The sequence below is a fragment of the Phacochoerus africanus genome, chromosome 8, assembly GCF_016906955.1.
Source record: "Phacochoerus africanus isolate WHEZ1 chromosome 8, ROS_Pafr_v1, whole genome shotgun sequence".
Lineage (NCBI taxonomy): Eukaryota > Metazoa > Chordata > Mammalia > Artiodactyla > Suidae > Phacochoerus > Phacochoerus africanus.
This window is the reverse complement of record NC_062551.1, coordinates 134,679,270-134,703,152: the sequence shown is the minus strand read 5'-3', so window position 1 is coordinate 134,703,152 and position 23,883 is coordinate 134,679,270. Positions and strand designations below refer to the sequence as shown.

General features: G+C 43.0%; 1 protein-coding gene across 1 annotated transcript in view; it reads left to right on the top strand.

Annotated features, from left to right (window-relative positions):
* Positions 1–23,883, top strand: part of GIPC2 (GIPC PDZ domain containing family member 2) — an 83,919-nt gene that overhangs the window by 46,381 nt on the left and 13,655 nt on the right. Inside the window, exons 4-5 of the mRNA XM_047794305.1 lie at positions 11,359–11,465; positions 20,876–20,957. Of these exons, the coding sequence (XP_047650261.1) occupies positions 11,359–11,465; positions 20,876–20,957 (189 nt within the window). The remainder of the gene's footprint in view (positions 1–11,358; positions 11,466–20,875; positions 20,958–23,883) is intronic.

Below are 23,883 nucleotides of genomic sequence, written 5' to 3'. Positions count from 1 at the left end.
TTCTTTAAAGAGTAATTTTATTTTATTTTATTTATTTATTTTTGTCTTTTGTCTTTTTGTTGTTGTTGTTGTTGTTGTTGTTGCTATTTCTTGGGCCGCTCCCGTGGCATATGGAGGTTCCCAGGCTAGGGGTCGAATCGGAGCTGGAGCCACCGGCCTACGCCAGAGCCAGAGCCACAGCAACGCAGGATCCGAGCTTCGTCTGCAACCTACACCACAGCTCACGGCAACGCCGGATCGTTACTGAGCAAGGGCAGGGACCGTACCCGCAACCTCATGGTTCCTAGTCGGATTCGCTAACCACTGCGCCATGACGGGAACTCCTAAAGAGTAATTTTAGAAATAAGATGAACCCATATGAAAGGAGAAAAACAATGTGGGTGAGCTGGTGATTAGCAAGCATTTGTTGAGAAACTCTGGCACTTTTCTGGATCCTGGAAAGACAGATGGTAAATCACATCTCATATCAAATAATGAAATATATCAGTATGTCATTGCCATAGCTGCCATTCACTTTTCTAAGTAAGAAATGATTTAATCCTTAACAGCCATTCTAAAAAGTGAAGCAGGAAGTTCCCATTGTGGCATAGCGGTAACGAACCTGACTAATATCCATAAGGATAAGGGTTCGATCCCTGGCCTCGCTCAGTGGATTAAGGATCCGGTGTTGCTGTGAGCTGCGGTGCAGGTCACAGACAAGACTTGGATTTGAAGTTGCTGTGGCTGTGGTGTAGGCTAGCAGCTGCAGCTCAGATTTTACCCTTAGCTTGGGAACTTCCATATACTGAGGGTGAGGCCCTAAATAGACCAAAAAAAAAAAAAAAAAAAGTGAAGCAGGAGTTCCACTATGGTGCAGTGGGATCCGAGGCATCTCTTCAGTGCTGGGCCAAAAGTTCAATCCTTGGCCCAGCACAGTGGGTTAAAGGATCCAGTGTTGCCACAACTGTGGTTCAGATCTGATCCCTGGCCAGGAAACTCCACAGGCTGTGGGGTGGCCAAAAAAGAAAAAAAAAAAAAAAAAGAAAGAAAAGAAAAAAAAAGGAAGCCGTGTGTCCAGGGTTTTTGAGCTAGCTAGGGAGGGAGGTAGGTAAGCTTCTAACCTGTGCAGTGAGCCTCCAAAGCCAGCTTTCTAATGACTGTTTTGGATGAATCAGCCTATTTGCTGTCCTCAGGAGCTTGCAATTTACATAAAGAAGAAGACAGTTAAGAATCAGGTAATTCCTTCTTTTTTTCTTTTTCTTTTGAGGGCTGCACCTGCAGCATATGGAAGTTCCCAGGCTAGGGGTCAAATAGGAGCTGTAGCTGGCGGCCTACACCACAGCCACAGCGCTGCCAGATCCTTCACACACTGAACCAGGCCAGGGATCCAACCCACGTCCTCATGGATACTCTTCAGGTTCCTTACCTCTGAGCCACGATGGGAACTCCAAGAGTCAAGTAGTTCTATCAGTAGCAGTAGGAGCCACCATTGGAAGCAATTACAAGCCAAACTGCTTGGACTTAATTCCTACCTCTGCTGCTTACTTCCTGTGTGATCTTGGACCACTTAACGTGTTCCCTTCCATGCCTGCTTACTTATCCATAAAGTGTGGTGGGGAGTTGAATGGGTTAATATATGTAAGGCACTTAGAACAGTGCGTGGCACACAGCGCTACGTAAACGTGAGTCATGGCCACTGGGACTCCTACTATCCTGGTCTGATTGAATCCTTGTGTCATTCCTGAGAAGATTTTCCATATAGGGAAACTGAGGCTTTGGGCAGTTAAATACCTCACTGAGGCCACTCGGGTGCCAACACAGTACTCCACTCCTCTTTCCTCCGGGGCATGTGCTCTTAACGTTGTGTGTTTCTGCCTCTTTAGACTCTAAGGCAAACCATATGATAGGTGCTGTGATGCAGATTTAAACAAAGTGCAATTCAGCTGAGAGCTCATTTGTCCTGACTGGGAAGGTCCTAAGGCTGAGAGTGGTGGAGGCTGGGAGAAGTGGCAAGATTGGGAAGGAATTTTCCCAAAGAGAAAGCCATGGGACAGATGGCGTGTAGCAGGTCCCACGCCCATGCAACTCCCCATGAGAGGTGACGGGACTTCTAATAGAGTTGCAAAGGGACATTAGAGCTTTGAGAGCTATGACCTTGCAATCTGAGGTGAAAGGCCACTGGGCCCTGGGCTTGGCCATTGATTTGGACTTTGAACTTTGAAGTAGGGTCTGGGTTGGACGGAACAGAACATTAGCCCTCTGGATCCTGAGGCGGGGAGGCTCCCAAAGCAAAACCAAGACAGTTTCTCAGCAAACCTGTGGCATCAGGGGCTAATAGTAAGTTTCAATCTGATTTCTTCTTCTTCTTCTTTTTTTTTTTTTTAGAGCTGTACCCACAACGTATGGATGTTCCAAGGCTAGGGGTGGAATCAGAGCTGTAGCTGCTGGCCTACACCACAGCCACAGCAATGCCAGATCTGAGCTGCATCTGTGACCTATACAACAGCTCATGGCAACACTGGATCCCTAACTCACTGATCGAGGCCCCAGGATTGAACCTGCATCCTCATGGATACCACTCAGGGTCATTACCGCTGAGCCCCGACGAGAACTCCTGACATTTCTTTTCTTCAGAATTGTGGGATGAAATTCTAAATTCACTACAGAAATTTAAATGGGCATTTAAAGAGGGGAAAGAGATGAGTCAGTGAGAAAGGGTCCTTAAGAAGATTGCACTTGAACTTGGCCTTGCGGGATGGCGAGGGAAGCACAGATGAGAAAGGATGGTTTCCTGTGGAAAGGAGCCCAGTCTTGAAGGGACTGCAGCAAATCAGGCTGCAAAATCCGCTTCAGGCCGTGTTAAGAAGAGCTCTGAAAACGAGGTGGGGAACCTGAGCTCATCTTAGAGGATAAGAGCGGATCATTGAGATACTAGAACTGAAGAATGTCATGATGAAATACACTAGAGAATTAAGATCAGAAGAGGGAATGTGGCTGTATTTGATTAGAGGAGAAACCATGTAAGAGGCTGCCGCAATGGTCCAGGAGGAAATGATAAGGGCAGGGATTGGAGGCAGCAGTGGGGAAGAAGGAAGGAAAGAAAAAAGCCTGAGTAATATCGCAAAGGCATGAATGCTCTTAAAAAAAAAAAAAAAAAAAAGGCGTTCCCATCATGGCACAGTGGAAACGAATCTGACTAGGAACCATGAGGTTGTGGCTTTCATCCCTGGCCTCGCTCAGTGGGTTAAGGAGCCGGCATTGCCAAGAGCTGTGGTGTAGGTTGCAGACGTGGTTCCTATCTGGTGTTGCTGTGGCTGTGGTGTTGGCCGGCAGCTGTAGCTCTGATTGGACCCCCTAGCCTGGGAACCTCCATATGCTGCAGGTGTGGCTCTAAAAGGACAAAAGACAAAAAAAAAAAAAAAGAAAAAATTATTGGCTTTCCCATCTTGACTCAGCAGTAACAAAACCAACTAGGATCCATGAGGACTCAGGTTCGATTCCTGGCCTTGCTCAGTGGGTTAAAGATCTGGTGTTGCTGTGAGCTCTGGTGTAGGTTGTAGATGTGTCTCAGATCCTGCATTGCTATGGCTGTGGTGAAGGCCAGCAGCTGAAGCTCCAATTCAACCTCTAGCCTGGGAACTTCCATATGCCGAGGGCGAAGCCCTAAAAAGCAAAAAAAAAAAAAAAAAAAATTCTTTTGAAGTATAATTGATTTACACTGTATCACTTTCTGCTGTACAGTAAAGTGATTCAGTTATATATATACATATATGTATTCCTTTTCATATTCTTTTCCATATGGTTTATTACAGGATACTGAATATAGTTCCCTGTGTTGTACACATGAGAAGCTTATTATTTATCTGTTCCATAGGGATTGATGCTGTTTAGCTGAAGAGGGAGGAGAGAAAGTTTGGAGGAAGCAAATGTGACCTCAGATTCCTATCACTGGAGCTTGTGATAAAAGTGATTGCAAATGGGGCATTTGGTTTAGTACAGTTTGGGAGAAAGTCAAGGAGAGAAGTTTCATTTTATATGTTTTGCATTTTATAGGCACTGTCACATATATATATATTTTTTTCGGCAAAGGTTTCAAGTGCTCACAATGACAGATTCTGGGGGTAGAGCATGTCCCTTAATCATCTTTTCGTGTCCTGGAGTTTGTTCTGCCCTTCTTAGATCTAGCTAGGCATTGGTTTGGTATTTACCACAAAGATACCATGGGAGAAGATAAATGAAGAGCCAAGTTCCCTTGTGGGGTGTGGCAGATGTGTTGGATGAATGCTGAGTGCAACTGATAAATGTATTTTCAGTGTGAAGACTCAGCTGGATAAAGACCCAGGCTAAATATTCACTCTGCTCTAGCTATAAACTCTCACTAAGGGGAAATTGATTAAATGCTCAGGTTTTTAGTGGAAGAAAAGTGCAATTATTATAATACTGAAAACTCTGTAATCTGTATTTCCCAAGTCATTTATCCTAAACTGTGATTGATTTCTTAGAACTATAATGTTTAAGGAGCCGTTGGACTAACAACCAGGAGTGGGAGGTGGATAACGGTTCTCAGCTGGTTTTGAGCTTAGTAATTAAAATAGCAATGTGGGGAGTTCCCACTGTGGTGCAGTGGGTTAACGATCTGGTGGTGGTGGTTCGATTCCCCACCCAGTGCAGTGGGTTAAGGATGCAGCATTGCCACAACTGTGGTGTAGGCTGCAGCTGTGGCTCAGGTTCAGGTTCAGTTTCTGGCCCAGAAACTTCCATATGCTGTGGGCACAGCCAAAAAAGAAAAAAAATAGCAATGTGGGATGAAAGGATCAAAAAAGATGCTAAAATGTAAGTGGCTTCCTTAATATGGCAGCACAGTGTGAACATAATGTAACTTGTTGGTGTCATTGCTCTCTTTCTAACAACACATATTCTACCAGAGAGTATTGGTACAGTGGGAGTTGTCATATAATTGTAAGAAAATAGATCTGACAAATTATACTCAAAACTGTGGTCAGAGGGTATCTTCAGAAAAAGAAGCAGACAGGAGTTTCTGTTACGGCTCCGCAGAAATGAATCTGACTAGAGGAAGGAGTTCGATCCCTGGCTTCATTCAGTGGGTTAAGGATCTGGGATTTGGTGTTGCTGTGAGCTGTGGTGTAGGTCACAGACGTGTCTCAAATCCTGTGTTGCTGTGGCTGTGGTGTAGGCTGGCAGCTATAGCTCCAACTTGAGCCCTAGCCTGGGAACTTCCATATGCTGCAAGTGTGGCCCTAAAAAGAAAAAGAAAAAAAAAAAAAAGAAAAGAAAAGGCAACCCCCCCGCCCCCCCCAGAACGGACAAACAGGTCCAGTTAGGTATGGAAAAACATCTGATAAATTTAAGTACAAAGGTAGATTACAAAACAATGTACAGTAATAAAATACAGTAATATCCTGTTTTTGGTAAAACTTGTCTTTAAAAAAATATGATTATACTCATTTTAAACAGTTTTCTTTAATGTTATAGATGGTTCCATGTTGGAAATGTGGTAGAAAACATTGTATTGACTTAAAATTGGCAGGTTTGTTTGTTCGTTTGTTTATTTTTTTTTTTAGGGCTGCATCCGTGGCATATGGAAGTTACCAGGCTAGGGGTCAAATCAGAGCTGCAGCTACTGGCCTATACCACAGCCACAGCCACACAGGATCCAAGCCACACCTGTGACCTGCACCACAACTCAGAGCAACACCAGATCCTTAACCCACTGAGTGAGGGCAGGGATATAACTCGCACCCTCATGGATACTAGTCAAGTTCTTAACTCGCTGAGCTGCAACAGGAACTCTGGCAGGATTGTTTTTGTAACTATTAAAAGCTAGAGGGAAAAATCTATTTAATAAACCAGGAATAAAAGTAAACAATTTTGATTTTTGAATTCCCATGAAATCATACCATGGAATAAAATGTATAAAAGGTCAAAAATATTTTAGCTATCTTTTTTTTTTTTTAACTTCCTCATTTAGAGTCTAGAGGCTTGTAATGGTTTTTTTGGTAACACAGTCCCCTCTGTATTAAAACTATCCCAGAGATGCACATTAACTTTTGCCTGTAATTTCAGGGAGTTATGAATAGGGCTGAGTTTTTCTCAAATGATACCTTACCTAAAGAACAAGAAGATCTTTGGCATAGTTATTTCACTTCTGACATTTGTTCAGTCTCACCAAACAGTTAAGAGCAACTTTGTGTGGCTTTTTTGGTGGGTGGTGGATTGGGTAACGTGTCACCAGCCCTTTTAAGCCGATAGCTGCCTTGTGGCATCTACTTATCTCCTTTTCCTTCTTATCAGCCCCCAGCACCCTACCAGCTGAATCAAAACAAAAACAACTCATAGCTATTCTAAAGAGGCCTGAGAAATGTTGGAGAGAGGAAGGAAAAAGGGTATATAGGAGTTCCCTGGTGGCTCAGAAGGCTAAGGGTTCAGTGTTGTCACTCACTGCTGTAGCTCTGGTTGCTGCTGTGGTGTGGCTTTGATCCCTGGCCCGGGAACCTCTGCATGTCATGGGTGCACCCAAAAACAAAACCAAAACCACACAAAAACCAAACCCCTAAAACAAACAAAAAAACCAAAACAAAACCAAAAAAGAAAAAGAGAATGTACCGTTAAAATTTTAAATTCTGCGGCAAAGCTAGATTTTATGGCAGCTATTCTGAGAGAGTGTCTATGTGTGTTGGGGGCAGAGGTAGGGAAGGCAGCGCCTGAGCTGCTATGGACAGTGTGCATCCAGCATTGGAAGGTCTTTTTAGAAGGGTTGCTTAAGGAGCAGTTGCATAGAAAAGAGAGAATAAAAAGGACACCTTTGTATTTAAAGTGGTGATTTTCTGCCATTTGAAGGGAGACTTTTGAATGTTTCTCAGTCTCAGAGAAAACCAGGGCAGATGGTTGCGATGAGGAGGATGTGGGAAGAGCAGGTTGCTCTCGCTCCAGGGTGGACCAGTTTAACGGAAGCAGCAGCTGCCCCTGTGTGTGAGCCCAACCCCTGGACGAAGCACCTTTCCTCTGGCAGCCCTTTGAATTCGTAAGACCACACCCTATGGAGGTGATATTCTTGTTGTACAGAGACGGCCTTATTCCTCCAGTCCGTACAATTTGTAAATGGAGAAGCTGTGTTTTAACTCAGGTTCTGATTCTAAAGTCCCTCTCTTGTCCTCTTGTATCCAGCTCTCGGACACGGCTGTGTCCACGTGTGCCCCCTTGATGATGGGTACGCCAGGCCATCTCGGGCTCCATGGGAGCAGAGTCAGACCTTGTTCTGAGCAGAGGCAGAATGCCCAGCCTCCCCACTGTCCCCCTGTTAGTTGGGGATCGAAGCCACGTTGCCTGCGCTCCACCTAAAGATGGAGCCTTGGCTGGTATCGGTCCTTTTCTTTCCCTGGGGCTCAGGGTGGGACTGGAGGCTGATGCCCTGCTGCCATCTTCATTTCCCCTTCTCTCTACTGATCTTCACCATGAAGCAGGGACTGGGGATTGGTCTGTTTCTTGAAAATGCCAATTAGAATAGGGTATAAATGGAGTTCCCGTTGTGGCTCAGCAGTCATGCACCTGACTAGTATCCATGAGGATGCAGATTCCACCCCTGGCCTTGCTCAGTGGTTAAAGATCCGGCGTTGCCATGAGCTGTGGTGTAGGTTGCAAGATGCGGCTTGGATCCTCTGTGGCTGTGGCTGTGGTCGGCATCTGCTGCTCTGACTCGACCCCTAGCCTGGGAACTACCATATGCTGCAGGTGCGGCCCTAGAAAGACCAAAAAATAAAATAAAATAATAAAATAAAAAGGGTATTAGGAGATGCCCCTGTGGCGCACTGGGTTAATGATTTGGTGTTGTTTCTGTGGTGGCTTGGGTTGCTGCTAAGGTGCAGGTTCAATCCCTAGCATTGCCACAGCTGCAACTCGGTTTTGATTCCTGGCCTGGGAACTTCCACATGCTGCTGACATGGCCGAAAAAGAAAGGAAGAAAAGTGCGGGGCGGTATTAAAGAATGATAGAGGTGTATATAAACATTTTGTTTTAAAATACGTATACATTGTTTTAAGACTCTTTGGATGTAAAAGGCTCTTTGGAAGAAGAAGACACAAACTGGAGTTCTACAAAGTCTTTTTTTTTTTTTTTGTAGTCAGAACTTTAATGCATATCTATGGGTTTTGTTTCCTAGCTAGAAGCCAGATTTGAGAAATGCTGGATGTTTAAAGATTTTTCCTAATCTTCCAGAGTTATCATGTCCACGCCCCCCTGCCTTTTTTTTGTTGTTGTTGCAACTCACCCTTATGGAGTCTTTCCAAAGCAGTTAACCTAGTTTTCCTAGCAATAATAACTCCTGTTTCACACTTGTTTCATCAGCTCACGTACTTTTAAATTAAATTATGTAATTAGAGTAACAGATAAAATTGCCACAAAAGGGTTTGGGAACAAATGTGACTGCTTCTTGGTGACGTCTGAGCCAGCTGTGGGAGTGTCCTGTGTCCTGAGGACACAGCAGGGGGGGCCCTGAGTCTACTGAGCCCAGCAAGCTCAGGCCAGTTACCAGTGCCTACCGTGTGAACCATATCCCTCTCATCATTCAGCCCCAGGAGAGGCCTCATGCCAATCCATTCATGAGAAGTGACTGATTTAGGGTTTGGCCTGGTTGGTTAGACAAGCTTTGACAGGCCACCACCCTAAAAGAAGGCCAGATTCAAAACATTTCAAAACATTGAAAACACACAGAACTTTTTTTCCCCCCTGTGGGAGAACAGGACCATCCTGCCTGTTTTCATGTACAAACAGGGTGATTTACTTCCCTGAATCAGGATCATAGAGAAACATGGCTTCTGCTTCTTTCGCCATTGAAAACTGCCTTTCTTAGAAGCAGGGCCAAGCCTGAACTTAAATTTTAACTTCTGTTCTGGTGCCACCAAGTGGTTAGTTTTGAGATAACACTCTGGAGGAGATGACAAACACATGATTAAAAAACAAACACACAAAATCAGGGAGTTCCCATCATGGCGCAGGGGAAACAAATCTGACTGGTATCCATGAGGACACAGGTTCGATGCCCGGCCTCGATCAGTGGGTTAAGGATCTGGCATTGCCGTGAGCTGTGGTGTAGGTCGCAGAAGCAGATCAGATCCCCTATGGCTATGGCTGTGGTGTAGGCCAGCAGCTAGCTGTAGCTCCGATTTGACCACTAGCCTGGGAACTTCCATATGCTGCAAGGGTACAGCCCTGAAAAAGCAAGAACAAAATAAAATCGGGGGAATTGGCAGAGCACAGAGAATTTTTAGGGCAACAAAATTACTCTGAAGGATACTGCGATGGTGGATACATGTCATTTTCCAAACCCATCCTGTAAACTATGGACTTTAGGGGATAATGATGTTCCTTGCCTTGCAGGTTCATTGATGATAGTGAAAGTACCTCAGTGGTGGGGGTTTTGATGATGGGGCAGCTAATGCAGATGTGGGGGCAGGAGGTGTGTAGATCTCTGTCTTAATTTTGCTGTGAACTTATAACCGCTTTAAAAAATGAAGCCTATTTTGGAGTTCCTGTCATGGCTCAGTGGTTAACGAATCTGACTAGGAACCCTGAGGTTGTGGGTTCGATCTCTGGCCTTGCTCAGGGGGTTAAGGATCTGGTGTTGCCGTGAGCTGTGGTGTAGGTCGCAGACATGGCTTGGATCCCATGTTGCTGTGGCTCTGGTATAGGCCAGTGGCTACAGCTCCGATTGGACCCCTAGCCTGGGAACCTCCATATGCCATGAGAGCGGCCCTAAAAAAGGCAAAAAGACAAAATAAATAAATAAATAAATAAATAAATTAATTAATTAATTAAAGCCTATCTTAAAACATCTTCCACTCCACATTACATTTTCCCTTTTAGCTACTGGTGTTGCAGGTCAGGGCCAGGTAAGTAGTGACATCATCTAGGGAAGCTGGCCAACTTCTCAAGCCTGGACAGCAACCCCTCCGTGAAGTCCCCACGTTTCAGTGTCTGGGGTCCTGAGCTTCGTATGTCCCAGAAACCCTTTATATTTCTTCAGTGTATCCAGACATTTGCAATTTCCCAGGGGCATGTCACGCTTACCAAACTGACAAAAGACTTGGCGATAAGTTAGAATGCCAGTGTGTTATCTACCACGAGAAATGTGTAGGTAGTGGCCGAAAAGTTGAGCACTTCCTTTCTCACCCTGTAGGACATTTTTTATTTTTATTTTTTAAAGATTTTTATTGTTTCTATTATAGCTGAATGTAGGACATTTAGATGGGAAGACAAATTGTAGGTTGCTTGGTGCAATCGCAGGGAGTGGAGGGTGTTGTAGAGAGAGTAAGGGGTGTCAGACTATTTATCTCAAAGGTTAGTATCAGGAAGCTGAGACTGCCTTTTTTTTTTTTTTTTTTTTGGCTGTACCCTTAGCATGTGGAAGTTTCTGGGCCAGGGATTGAACCCAAGCCATAGCAGTGTCATCACTGGACCCTTAACCACTAGGCCACCAGGGAACTCCCAGGCTGAGGCCCTCTTGACCACTGTAGGTCTGTACCTGACTCCAAGCTGGGCAGTGAAGACTCCTGGACAGTGCTGGTGGCAGACTGACCTCACCTTTTTCTTTAGGTGTTCTTTTGGAAACTCTGTGCTGAGTGAGCACCTTCTGCTAATCTGTTCTTCCACAGTGGGTTAAGAACCCGACCAGTATCCATGAGGGTTCGGGCTCCATCCTTGGCCTTGCTCAGTGGATTAAGGATCTGATGTTGCTGTGGCTGTGGTGTAGGCTGGAAGCTGCAGCTCCGATTCGACCCCTAGCCTGGGAATTTCCATATGCCACAGGCGTGACCCTTAAAAAACAAAACACAAAACCAAAAAAGCATCATGCTGAAGGTAGATACCCAAATAATAGTGCCGTTTTCCCTGTCTTCTCTCAAGACACAGCACTTTTCTTCATGACCTTGATGAAGTCTGGCTCCACATGCACCTCCGCTATCCTGCCACATATACCTCTTTTCTCTTACAATAAAACCAACTGTTTTATTCTTTATTCCTCCCAAGTTCATCCCTCCCATCTGCACATTTCATATATTCCCTTTTCTTTTTGTAGCCAGACCTCTCTCATAGAGTGTCTCATTTGAGAATAATGGATGACAGGTGAATTTATTCTGTTTTGGGAAATTCTATCAGAAGGCGTAGCTTTTTTTTGGGTTGTTCTTTATTTTTTTCCCCCAATACGCTGTTATTTTCCCCCCCACCATACAGCATGGTGACCCAGCTTTTTCTCACATCTCTGCAATAGCTGTACAAAAATTTGTGGTGGAAACTACATTAGCTTTTATAACAGTCCATTGGCGTTCTTAATATATGTACCATTCCCCATCCATTGTATGTTTATAGAAATTGAGCCCAGATCAAAAGCTGGAAAGTCATCAACAGAAAAGATTGGTACTGGAAGGGAGACGCTTCGCCTGAGATCAAAAGGTCCTGCCACCGTGGAAGAAGTGGTACGTTATGTTCATTTAATCCCTATTCTGCTTGGACATGTATGGGCATTCATGTTAGAGCTGGCAATAACGGTAACACCATGAAGTTAAATAAAATGCCATACATTCTAATTAAAGCATGGACTTAATTCATTGCCTACTTAGTATGAAAGTTATTGAAGGCATTTGAGAAGGAAATATAGAAACTCAGTTGGTGAGAAGAGAGTGTGATAGAGCAATCCTCAGCCACCTGTAGACAATGTTTTCTAGAGTATATAGACATCTGGACTGGTTCAAAAACTTAAATCAGGGAATTATAAACAAGAAAAAAAAAAAAAAACCTTAAATCAGGGAGTTCCCATCATGGCTCAGTGGTAATGAACCCGACTAGTATCCATTAGGAGGTGGATTTGATCCCTGGCCTTACTCAGTGGGTTAAGGACCCGGTGTTGCTGTGAGCTGTGGTGTAGGTCACAGACGTGGCTTGGATCTGGCATTGCTGTGGCTATGGTGTAGGCTGGCAGCTGCAGTATAGAATGACCCCTAGTCTGGGAACTTCCATATGCCACAAACGTAGCCCCCAAACCTCCCAAATCTCCCCCAAACAACAAACTTAAATCAACCAGTGCTCTCTGAGATCTAAGAAAAAGTCTCCAAACCACCTGTAAGAGTAAACATACTTAAGATTTTGATAATGAAAGATGATGTTGGAGTTCCCTTGTGGTGCAGTGGGTTAAGGATCTCGCCTTGTCACTGCAGTGGCTCAGGTCACTGCTATGGCTCGAGTTCCATTTCTGGCCTGGGAACGTCCACATGCCACAGGCACAGCAACAACAAACCCCAAAAAGATAATGTTCATGAACTTCAGTCTCCTCAGTACAACATTTGGAATCATCATTTTTTGGGGGACAAAGTTGGTTTTGTTGTCTTTTTGTAATGAGGGAGTCAAAATACCTTAGTGAACTAAGTAATTTAGTAATTCAATGTTTGGGTATTTTATAATTCTTGTTTAGAAAGTGAGAGGATGTAATGAAGCAGGGCTATAGTTATAACTGGTAAAACAAATAACAGCCACTCATATTAGCCAGGAAGGAGGGTGTATTTGGTATTTGGAGAATGTTATTTTTTCATCTGTTTTTATCTTGCTTCATAATGATCACAAAGTAGTATCCTGGTGTGTTGTTGGTATTCTTTTTTTTTTCTTTTTTCTTTTTTTTTTGTCTTTTTAGGGCCACTCCCGTGGCACATGGACGTTCCCAGTTTAGGGGTTGCATCGGAGCTGCAGCTGCTGGCCTACAGCACAGCCACAGCAATGCCAGATCCGAGCTGCGTCTGCAACCTACACCACAGCTCATAGCAACACCAGATCTTCAACCCCTGAGCAGGGGCCAGGAATTGAACCCACATCCTCATGGATACTCATTGGGTTCATTACCACTGAGCCACAGTGAGAACTCTCTTGTTGGTATTCTTTGAAATATGTTTGTGTTCTCACCAGGTTACCAGGGCTTCCTTGTGAGGGCTGGACCTGCTCTAGGAACACTGAGGCCTGGCCATTAATGCCTGGCTATTAGGGGCTGCTTTTCTCTACCTTTAAAGCACATCATTTATAAATGTGATAGTTATGTAATGTGATAAGCTTTAATATAAACAAGAGAGGATTAATCATTCCAGAAATTCATAAATCTGGAATCCTGTTGCTCCTCTTTCATGTCCTACCTCCCTTCCATCGGGAGATCCTAGTGGGTCTACTTCTCACCACCCCAGCCCAGGGCACCAACCTCTCATCCTGACTCTTATACTCCCCTGGTCACTCTTCCTGCCTTCTCTCTTGCCCGCTTTCCCTCTGTGCCCACATGGCAGCCAGAATTATCCTTTAAAAACACAGGTGATGCTGAGTAGCATTGAGAACTATGTCTAGATACTCATATTGCGACAGAGAACAAGGGTGGGGGAAAATGTATACATGTAAGGATAACTTGATCCCCTTGCTGTACAGTGGGAAAAAAAATAAATTAAAAAAAAAAAAAAAGAAAACACTAATTCAGAAAGAAAAAAAAAAAAAAACACAGGTGAGATTGTCACTTCTCTGTAACAATCTGTTCCGAACCCTCCAGGGCCTTCCCCTGTCACTCAGAGTAAAAGCCCCAGTGTGACCCAACTGTGTCATTCTCTGATTTCATTTCCACTGGTCCCCTTCTGACTTCCATTGTGTCAGCTGAGCCTCTTCCTGTCCCCAAACACTGCAGATTGATCCCTGCCTCAGGACCTCCGTATTGCTCTTACCTCTCCCTGAATGTGCTGCATTTGTGGGCACAGCTCACTCCCTGTGGCTGCCCCTGCCCTCCCGCCCCCAATTTCTGTCCACATCCAGCCCCATATGATGCCCAGAGCAGCCTGTATAAATAGTCGTCCCTCTACCCCTCCCGCTGCCCAGTCTTCCTGCCCCTTCATTTCCTTCAAGGTGCCGAACACAATCAGACTCGCTGTATCTTTGATTCCTTTTTGTCCCTAGTTCTCACATGTCCCTGTTCACGCTGTGTCCCCAGCACCTAGAACAGTACCTGGGACTTCAAAGGGGCTCAGATCTTTGGATGAATGAGTTAATGTATGATTCATTTAAGCTTGACAGGAGTAAGGGTTTTGATGATTGACTGTCAACATAAAGGTCAGAATTTGAGTGAAAAGCACCAGGAGAAGAGACAGATGGAGGGAAGGAGAGTAGAAGAGGAGGGCGACAGGGCTTGGGAGCCGCGATGGTTAGGATGCAAAGTGGCAAGTGGCAGGTCTCTTGACAACGAGAAGGATGGAGAACAGCGGTGATGGAGAACAGCGGTGAGGAAGCCCTGCTCACAAGATGATGAATGAAAAACAGCGGTGATAAGCCCTCCTGTTGGGGCGGGGAGGTCAGGCCGCCTCTTGGGGTCGGAGCTCCCGCGGGTGGGGGCATCTCTCTGCGCTGCCCTGGGATTCCCACGTGTTTGGAGGGTGAAAGAGTGAGGCACGTGAATGGATAGGAGGCTGTTTTCATAGAGTGGCTCCAAAGCGTGCGGGGGATGACGTCAGCATTAGGGGCGTGGCTTGTCAGAGCAGCCCCTGGAGGAACCGCGGGGCCAAGGCTGTCCTGTTGAATGTTGGAGTGACCCGGGGTGTTGTCAGTTTTGGGGAAGCCAGAGGAGGCTTCCCAGTCGGATGCCTTGGTCCTGGGTGAATAAAAAGATTGATCCAGAGACACGTGACAACGGAGAGGCCTGGGGGAGCCAAAAGCCTTTTGAGAGTGAGCGGTGATCAGGTTGATGGAAAAACCCAGGGCAGTGACTTCTGGTCATTCGGAGTCTTTACTTTTCCGGTGCCAGCACCCTGCTGGGCATTGCTGAAAGCCAGTAAATGTTTGCTAGACAGATGAACACACTTCAGGGGAGGAAAGGCCTCTGTAGGAGGATGGAAGAACGGTGGGAAGGAGCTAGGGGCTGCCAGCAGTGCTGTGTGGTGGTGGCTGGTGGAGAAACGGACAGACCTTCAAACTGCTTATAGAGGAAGCGGGGTCAGCAGGAAAAATTCCGTGTCACTTTAGTAGGAGGACTTGTCGTCTAACAGTTAAATATGGGTAATAAATATTTGTTGAGCAGCTGCTATATATAGGTGTTGGAATGAAAGGAAGAGCTGGAGATCTGCGGGAGGAGGCAGGAGAGATTCATTTGGAGATAAACATCTAAAACTCACTTCTTATTTGCATAGCCTGTTTCATTAAATAGGTCAATTAAAATAGCTCATAATAAACGGAAAAAACTAGTTTGGTGCTAATATTAAATTTGATCCAAATTCCCTATGATTTAATTTCAAATACTAAAAGATGTACAGATTTGAAACAAATCAGCCCCTCATAACCTAGCCCAAATTCTTTTAAATTTATAGTTGATGTACAATGTTGTACCAATTTCTGAAATCAGTCTTTTTCTGTGTGTGTTTCTACACCTGCAGCAGGCAAAAGTTCCGAAGCCAGGGATTGAACCTGAGCCATGGCAGTGACAACTCCAGATCTTTAGCCACTAGACCACCAGGACACTAGAACAAATTCTAAAGCCTGTGAACAATACTCCACCTACATGCCTCATAATTTATATACCATGATTTGAGACAGGTACAATCCAGATGCTGGTGATACAAAGACGAATGAAGATCTTATTTTTTCCTCTAAAGGAAGAGAAACATGAACAGAAGCTGTAACAAACCAGAAGTGCAAGGTTAATGTCACAAAGGAGGGGCTGATCAGTTGTAGTCAGGGGTCAGGAAACAGGGGAGTCAAGAAGAGTTTGCTCCAGAAGAAATACTGAGTTGGTCAAAGATGGGCAGAAGAGTGTCATAGGCATGAAGTGACTATGGACATGGAGACCATAAAAATGTGCCTAGGACTGAAGTGTGGGTGCTGGAAATACTTGGTGGAGGTGATGAGGCTGCAGGTTGAGGCCCGAGTCAGGATGTGATGGTAGGAGGGTACTTAAGAATATCAAGGGGAGCAGCACAGTTTTTGTTTTAGGAAAATTTCTTGGTTCTGGGGGATGGGATGATGAGCAGGGTGGCTTTGAGAAGGTGAAGACTGCAGACAGGGCAACCAATTAGGAAATCTCTACAAATAAAAGAGGAGGGAATATTATTCAGCCATAAAAAGGAAATCTTGTCATTTGCAACAACATGGATGGACCTTGAGGGCGTTATGCTCAGTGAAGTAAGTCAGACAGAGAAAGTCACATCCTAGATGACCTCAGTTATACATGGAATCTACCCACCCACACCCCAAAACCCCTGAAAACCACAACCAAACTCTAAAGAAAAAACTTCATGTAGAAATGGAGCAGATTGGTGGTTGCCAGAGTCAGGGGCTGGGGGCGGGTGTGTGAGATGGGTGAAAGGGGTCAAAAAGTGCAAACTTCTGGTTATAAACAAGTCTTGAGGATGTATGGTATAGCATGGTGACTGCAGTTGATAAGACTCTACTGTATATTTGAAAGTTGCTAAAACTAGTCTTAAAAGTTCTCATCACAAGGAAAAAAATTGTAACTATATGTGGTGATGGTTGTTAACTAGACTCATTGCGGTGATTGTTTTATGATACATACACATCAAATCATTATGTGTATGAAATGTTATAAGTCGGTTATATCTCAATTAAGAAAAATCAGGACTGAACACAGGCAATCAGAAAATGAGTGGAAGAGGAGTAATGAGATCAAGAGCTATTCATTTATTTATTTAAAAAATTTTATTATAGTTGACTTACAATGTTGTGCCAATTTCTGCTGTACAGCATTAGTGACCCAGTGATACATACATATGTATCTATACATATATACATTCTCTCCTCATATTATCTTCTATCATTTTCTGTCCCAAGAGATTCATATAGTTCCCTGTGCTGTACTGTAGGACCTCATTTCCTATCCATTCTAAATGGAATAGTTTGCATCTAATAACCCCAAACTCCCAGTCCATCTCACTCCTTCCCCTCTCCCCCTTGGCAACCACAAGTCTGTTCTCTATGTCTGCGAGTCAGTTTCTGTTCATTTGTGCCATATTTTGTTTTATTTTATTTTTTTTTTGCATTTTAGGGCCTCACCCGCAACATACGGAAGTTCCCAGGCTAGGGGTCAAATTGAAGCTACAGCTGCCAGCACATACAACAGCCACAACAACGTGGGATCTGAGCCACCTCTGAGACCTACACCACAGTGCACGGCAACACTGTATCCTTAACCCACGAGAAAGGCCAGGGATCGAACCTGCATCCTCATGGATCCTAGTTGGGTTTGTTAACCACTGAGTTACAAAGGGAACTCCCTGTGCCATGTTTTAGATTCCACATATAAGTGATGTCATACAGTATTTGTCTTTCTCCTTCTGACTTACTTCACTTAGTACGAGAATCTCTAGCTGCATCCGCAAGGCTGAAAATGCCATTATTTTGTTCTTTCAGAATGTTAAAATGTTGGCGGCCATTTTTGTATGAGAAGTACTGATACTTGTTACAGTTACTTGCAATGTGGCTGGACAGATGCAAAGAGAAACCTCTAAGTTACTTTGCATAGCCTGTCACTTTACACAGACCATTCAAAACATACTGTAAAGAAGGCAAGAGTGATATATCATGTATCTTATCATTTTAAAGGCCTAGTTAATAGAAAAACATATAAGAAATTTGTGACAATATCCTCAAGGAAATAAAAATAAAATTTTATTTGCAGTAAGGTACATATTTTTAGTGTTTTGAATAGGAAGCAACCTACATTTATAACAGTATTTAAAGTATTATGAATTTTTTGCAGTATGATCTTAAATTCAACATTTGTACCTTTAGTTGAGTGTTTAACATCTTTGGGCTATTTCTTTTTCAGCTATGAAGCCATTTTTTTAAAAAGTTTTATTGAAGTGTAGTTAATTCACAAGGTTGTGATAATTTCTGCTGTACAACAAAGTGATCCCGTCATACATATACACATATCCATTCTCTCAGATTCTTTTCCCATGTAGATGATCACAGAATACGGGGTATAGTTCTCTGTGCTATACAGCAAGTCCCTTTTGGCCAAGCATATGGCCACCTGTCCCTTTTGGTAACCATAAGTTTTTCGAAGTCTTTGAGTATATTTCTGTTCTGCAAATAAGTTCATTTGTACCTTTTTGAAAAGATTCCACATATCAGTGATATCGTGTGATGTTTGTCTTTTGCTATCTAACTTCACTTAGTATGTTAATCTCTAGGTTCATCCATGTTGCTGCAAATGACATTATTTTTCATAGCTGAGTAATATTCCATGGTATATAGGTGCCACATCTTCTTTATCCATTCCTCTGTTGACGGACATTTGGGTTGCTTCTATGTCTTGGCTATTGTAAATAGTGCTACAATGAACATAGGGGTGCGTGTATCTTTTTTAATGAAAGTTTTATCCGGATATATGCCCAGGAGTGGGATTGCTGGATCATATGGTAGTTCTATATTTAGTTTTATGAGGTACCCCCATACTGTTTTCCATAGTGGTTGTACCAATTTACATTCCTACCAACAGTGCAGGAAGGTTCCCTTTTCTCCACACCATCTCCAGCATTTGTTATTTGTTGACTTGTTAATGATGTCCACTCTGACCGGTGTGAGGTGGTACCTCATTGTAGTTTTGATTTGCGTTTCTCTAATAATTAGTGATGTTGAGCATCTTTTCATGTGTTTTTTGGCGGTATGTCTTATGAAGCCATTTAAAACCAAGTATTGAAATAAACTGATGATAGAGTCAGACTTTACCAAATATTAAAATAGTAATAAAGTGTGACCAGTCATGTTTTTCATTTAAACTTTTAATAGTTTTAGGAAGAACAAAAATGTTTTGGTACCATTAACACATAAAACAAAAATTATTATTATTATTATTAGTATTATTATTATTGTCTTTTGTCTTTTTAGGCCGCACCTGCATGGCACATGGAGGTTCCCATGCTAGGGGTCTAATCGGAGCTGTAGCTGCCAGTCTACACCACACCCACAGCAATGCAGGATCTGAGCTGCATCTGCCACCTACACCACAGCTCACGGCGATGCCGGATCCTTAACCCACTGAGCGAGACCAGGGATCGAACCCGCAACTGCATGGATCCTAGTTGGATTCATTTCCACTGAGCCATGACGGGAACTCCAAAACAAAAATTATTTAAAAATATTCCATCATCTCCTTATAAAATTTCTGTTTTTGTATATTTTTATAGTGTACACAGTATATTAATGTGGTAAAACATGTGTTTGATTTATTTACAAAATTAAAAAAATACATACAGTAGTGCCCTCTTATTCACTGGGGACATGTTTCAAAACCCCCAGTGGATGTCTAAGGTGGCAGATAGTACCGAACCCTGTATATACTATGTTTTTTTCCTAGGCATGCATACCTGCAATAAAGTTCAATTTATAAACTGGACACCGTAAGAGATAACAACCACTAACAGTAAAACTAGAATGATTATAAAATATACTATAATAAAAGTTGTGTGAATGTGGTCTGTCTCTTAAAATATCTTACTGCACTATACTCAGCCTTGTTGCAATCATGTGAGATGTTAAAATGTCAGTGTGAGGAGATGAAGTGAGACGAGCGATGTAAGCCTTGGGACACAGTGTTAGGCGACTGTTGACCTTCTGGTTCAGGTCAGAAGGTGGGTCGTCTGCTGGGTAATCTTGGTCATGTAGCCGCGATGATGGGGATGGCTGGGGATTTTGGGACGGAGTGGATAATGTGAGATTTTACTCCACTACTCAGAAGGGCACGTAATTTAAAATGTATGAACTTTGTTTCTGGAATTTTCCATTTAATATTTTTTGGCCCTCAGTTGACTGCCATACCTGAAATTGAGAAGAGCAAAACCATAGGTAAGGGGGGAACTACTGTATAATAATATTAATAAAAAATAAACAGTAAGGGCATGCGATCAGAGTGTTTTACTCTTGGAGTGAGCTGTTAATACATGGGGTCTCTCCATGACAAAGACCTAAGCCCTCGTCATGGCACACAGGGAAGATCTAATTGTGTCTGGTGCCATGTTTCCCATCCCATGGGACTTCTTGCAGTTCCTTTACACGTTGTAGGCTTTTATCAGACTCTGCAACCTCACATAGACTTTGCATATCTATTGATTTCTACTTGCAGTGCCCCGTCGGGCTTATCTGACACCAGTTCATCTCTGAAAGCACAGTTCTTTTTTTTTTTTTTGTCTTTTGTCTTGTTGTTGTTGTTGCTATTTCTTGGGCCGCTCCCGAGGCATATGGAGGTTCCCAGGCTAGGGGTCGAATCGGAGCTGTAGCCACCGGCCTACGCCAGAGCCAGAGCCACAGCAACGCAGGATCCGAGCCGCGTCTGCAACCTACACCACAGCTCACGGCAACGCCGGATCGTTAACCCACTGAGCAAGGGCAGGGACCGAACCCGCAACCTCATGGTTCCTAGTCGGATTCGTTAACCACTGCACCACGATGGGAACTCCTGAAAGCACAATTCTTAAGTCACCTTCTTTCGGAAGTCTTTCTGGACTTTTAGAGATTTAAATTTACCTCCTCCGTGATACTTCTGTGCCTTTGACATCCTTTAAAAATTGTCCTTCAATTGCTAAATAGTTATTTATTTTTACACCTGTCTCCCTTCTAGAAGGTTAACTACTTGGAGACTGTGTTCCTGGCTTTTCTTTGAATCTATAATACTTAATGCAAACACCAAAAGATTCGTATTTTGATACTGATGTGTATTGAGTTACAGAGCACATTCTAGATATATTTCCATTCAAATTAGAGTACACAACCAAGAACTGGCTCCACATCGTATTTCCCCCTATGTACGCTTGACATTCAAGAGATTGCATATAAAAATATAATCTTATTTTTCTTTTCTCTGATAAAGCCCTCTGAAGCCAAAACAAAGGCAATTGAAAAGATTGATGATCTTCTTGAATTGTACATGGGAATTCGAGATATCGATTTAGGTAAGATGATACTGTTTTAAAAAGTCCTATTTATTAATTTGACAGAATTCAGTGCTTATTTATGTCTTGCTTGCATTTGTAGCCAATTATACTTTTAAAGATAAAAAGTGTTTGTGGAGTGATGAAAAGCATAATGAAAATAAAGATCATAAGTAAAAATGAGAAGAAGACCTGGCTCTTACTAGTTGTGTGGCCTGAAAGCCAAGTCAACTTTTCTTTCTATTCTTTCCTCCCTCCCTCCCTCTCCCCCTCCCTTCCTTCCTTTCTTCCTCAACGAAACTGTAACCTATGGAAGTTCCCAGGCTAGGGGTTGAATTGGAGCTACAGCTGCTGGCCTACACCACAACCACAGCAATGCAGGATCCGAACCACTTCTGCGACCTACACCACAGCTCATGGCAATGCTGGATCCTTAACCCACTGAGCGAGACCAGGGATGGAACCTAAATCCTCATGGATGCTAGCTAGATTTGTAACCTGCTGAGCCACAACAGAAACTCCCAAGCCAACCTTTCTAAACTTCAGGTTTTTTTTTTTTTTTTTTTTTGGCATCCATGACATGTGGAAGTTCCTGGGCCACAGATCAAACCCATGCCACTGCAACAACCTGAATTGCTGCAGTGGCAACACTGGATCCTTAACCTACTGTGTGATAAGGGAACTCCTATTTTATCTATTTTTAAATTATAGTTGATTTACAATTCTGTGTTTCAGGTGTACAGCAAAGTGATTCAGATATATATTAGATTCTTTTCCACTATATTTTCAGATATATATTAGGATCATATATATTAGATTCTTTTCCACTATATGTTATTGCAGGGTATTGAATATAGTTCTCTGTGTAAATCCTTGTTTATGAATTTTATGTTTAGTAGTGTGTATCTGTTAATCCCGAGTTCCTAATTTATTCCTCTCTCCACTTTCCCTCTTTGGTAACCATAAGTTTGTTTTCTATGTCTGTGAGTCTGTTTCCATTTTGTAAATATTTGTATTATTTTAAAAATTCCACATAGAAGTGATATCATATAATGTTTGTCTTTATCTCCACTCAGAGGGCTATTCTCTAAGGCCCATCCATGTTATACAAATGGCAATATTTCATTCTTTTTTATAGCTGAATAGTATTCCGTTGTACAGATAAACCTTATCTTTATCCGTTTGTCTGTCGATGGACACTTAGGTTGCTTCCATGTCTTAGCCATTGTAAATGGTGCTGCTGTGCATAACACTGGGGTGCATGTAGCTTTTCGAATTAAGAGCTTAGTCTTTTCCAGATATATGCCCAGGGTCATCTGGTAGTGCTATATTTTTTTAAGGAATCTCCATACTGTTCTCCGTAGTGGTTGTACCAATTTACATTCCCACCAACAGTGTAGGAGGGGTCCCTTTTCTTCATACCCCCTCCAGTGTTTGTTACTTGTAGGCTTTTTGATGATGGCCATTCTGACTAATGTGAGGTGATACTTCATTGTGATTTTGATTTGCCTTTCTCTAATAATTAGCAGTGTTGAACAGCTTTTCATGGGCCTGTTGGCCATCTGTATGTCTTTGGAGAAATGCCTATTTAGACCTTCTGCCCATTTTTGGATTGGGTTATTTATTTATTTTAATATTGAGTTGTATGGGCTTTTTTTTTTGTCTTTTTGTCTTTTTGCCTTTTCTAGGGCTGCTCCTGCAGCATATGGCGGTTCCCAGGCTAGGGGTCTAATCGGATCTGTAGCTGCTGTCCTACACCACAGCCACAGCAATGCAGGATCTAAGCCACGTCTGCCACCTACACCACAGCTCATAGCAACGCTGGATCCCTAACCCACTGAGCAAGGCCAGGGATCGAACCCACAACCTCATGGTTCTTAGTTGGATTCATTAACCACTGAGCCACAACGGGAACTCCTGTATGGGCTGTTTTCAACTTAAGCTTTTAATCTATAAATTATAAATATATATCCTACATAGGCTGTTTTATGGGTTTAAAAATATATGTGATGATGTTAACTAGGCTTACTGTGGTGATCATTTTATAATATATATTGAAAAACATTTGTGAAAAAGTTTATAAATGATACATATGAAAAATATTATTTAACATCAGATTTAATGGACAAATTTTATATTTAATATGATATTAAAGTTGTGCCCCATTTAATAAGATTACTGAAACCTTGTACAAAGAAAGTGGATACACTTGTCATATGACTAATAAGTCATATGAGCAGTTGAATTTCTATGTATTTCTTACATCATTATTAGGATGTCAGATGCTTTTTAAAACTATTTTTTATTTAAAAAATTTTTTTATAGTTGTTTTACAATTTTGTGCCAATTCTGCTGTACAGCAAAGGAACTTTTTAAAAAATATCATTTTCTTTTTTAAAAATATTATTTTCCGGAGTTCCCATCGTGGCGCAGTGGTTGGCGAATCCGACTAGGAACCATGAGGTTGCGGGTTCGGTCCCTGACCTTGCTCAGTGGGTTAACGATCCGGCGTTGCCGTGAGCTGTGGTGTAGGTGGCAGACGTGGCTCGGATCCCGCGTTGCTGTGGCTCTGGCGTAGGCCGGTGGCTACAGCTCCGATTCAACCCCTGGCCTGGGAACCTCCATATGCCGCGGGAGCGGCCCAAGAATAGCAACAACAACAACAACAAAAGACAAAAGACAAAAAAAAAATTATTCTCCAGAGTTCCCAATATGGCTCAGGAGTAATGAACCCAACTAGTGTCCATGAGGATGTGGGTTTGATCCCTGGTCCTGCTTAGTGGGTTAAAGGACCCGGCATTGCTGTGAGCTGTGGTGTAGGTCGCAGACACAGCTCGGATCTGGTGTTGCTACGGCTGTGGTGTAGGCCAGCAGCTGCAGCTCTGATTTGACCCCTGGCCTGGGAACTTCTGTATGCTGCAGGCGTGGCCCTAAAAAGCCCAAAATA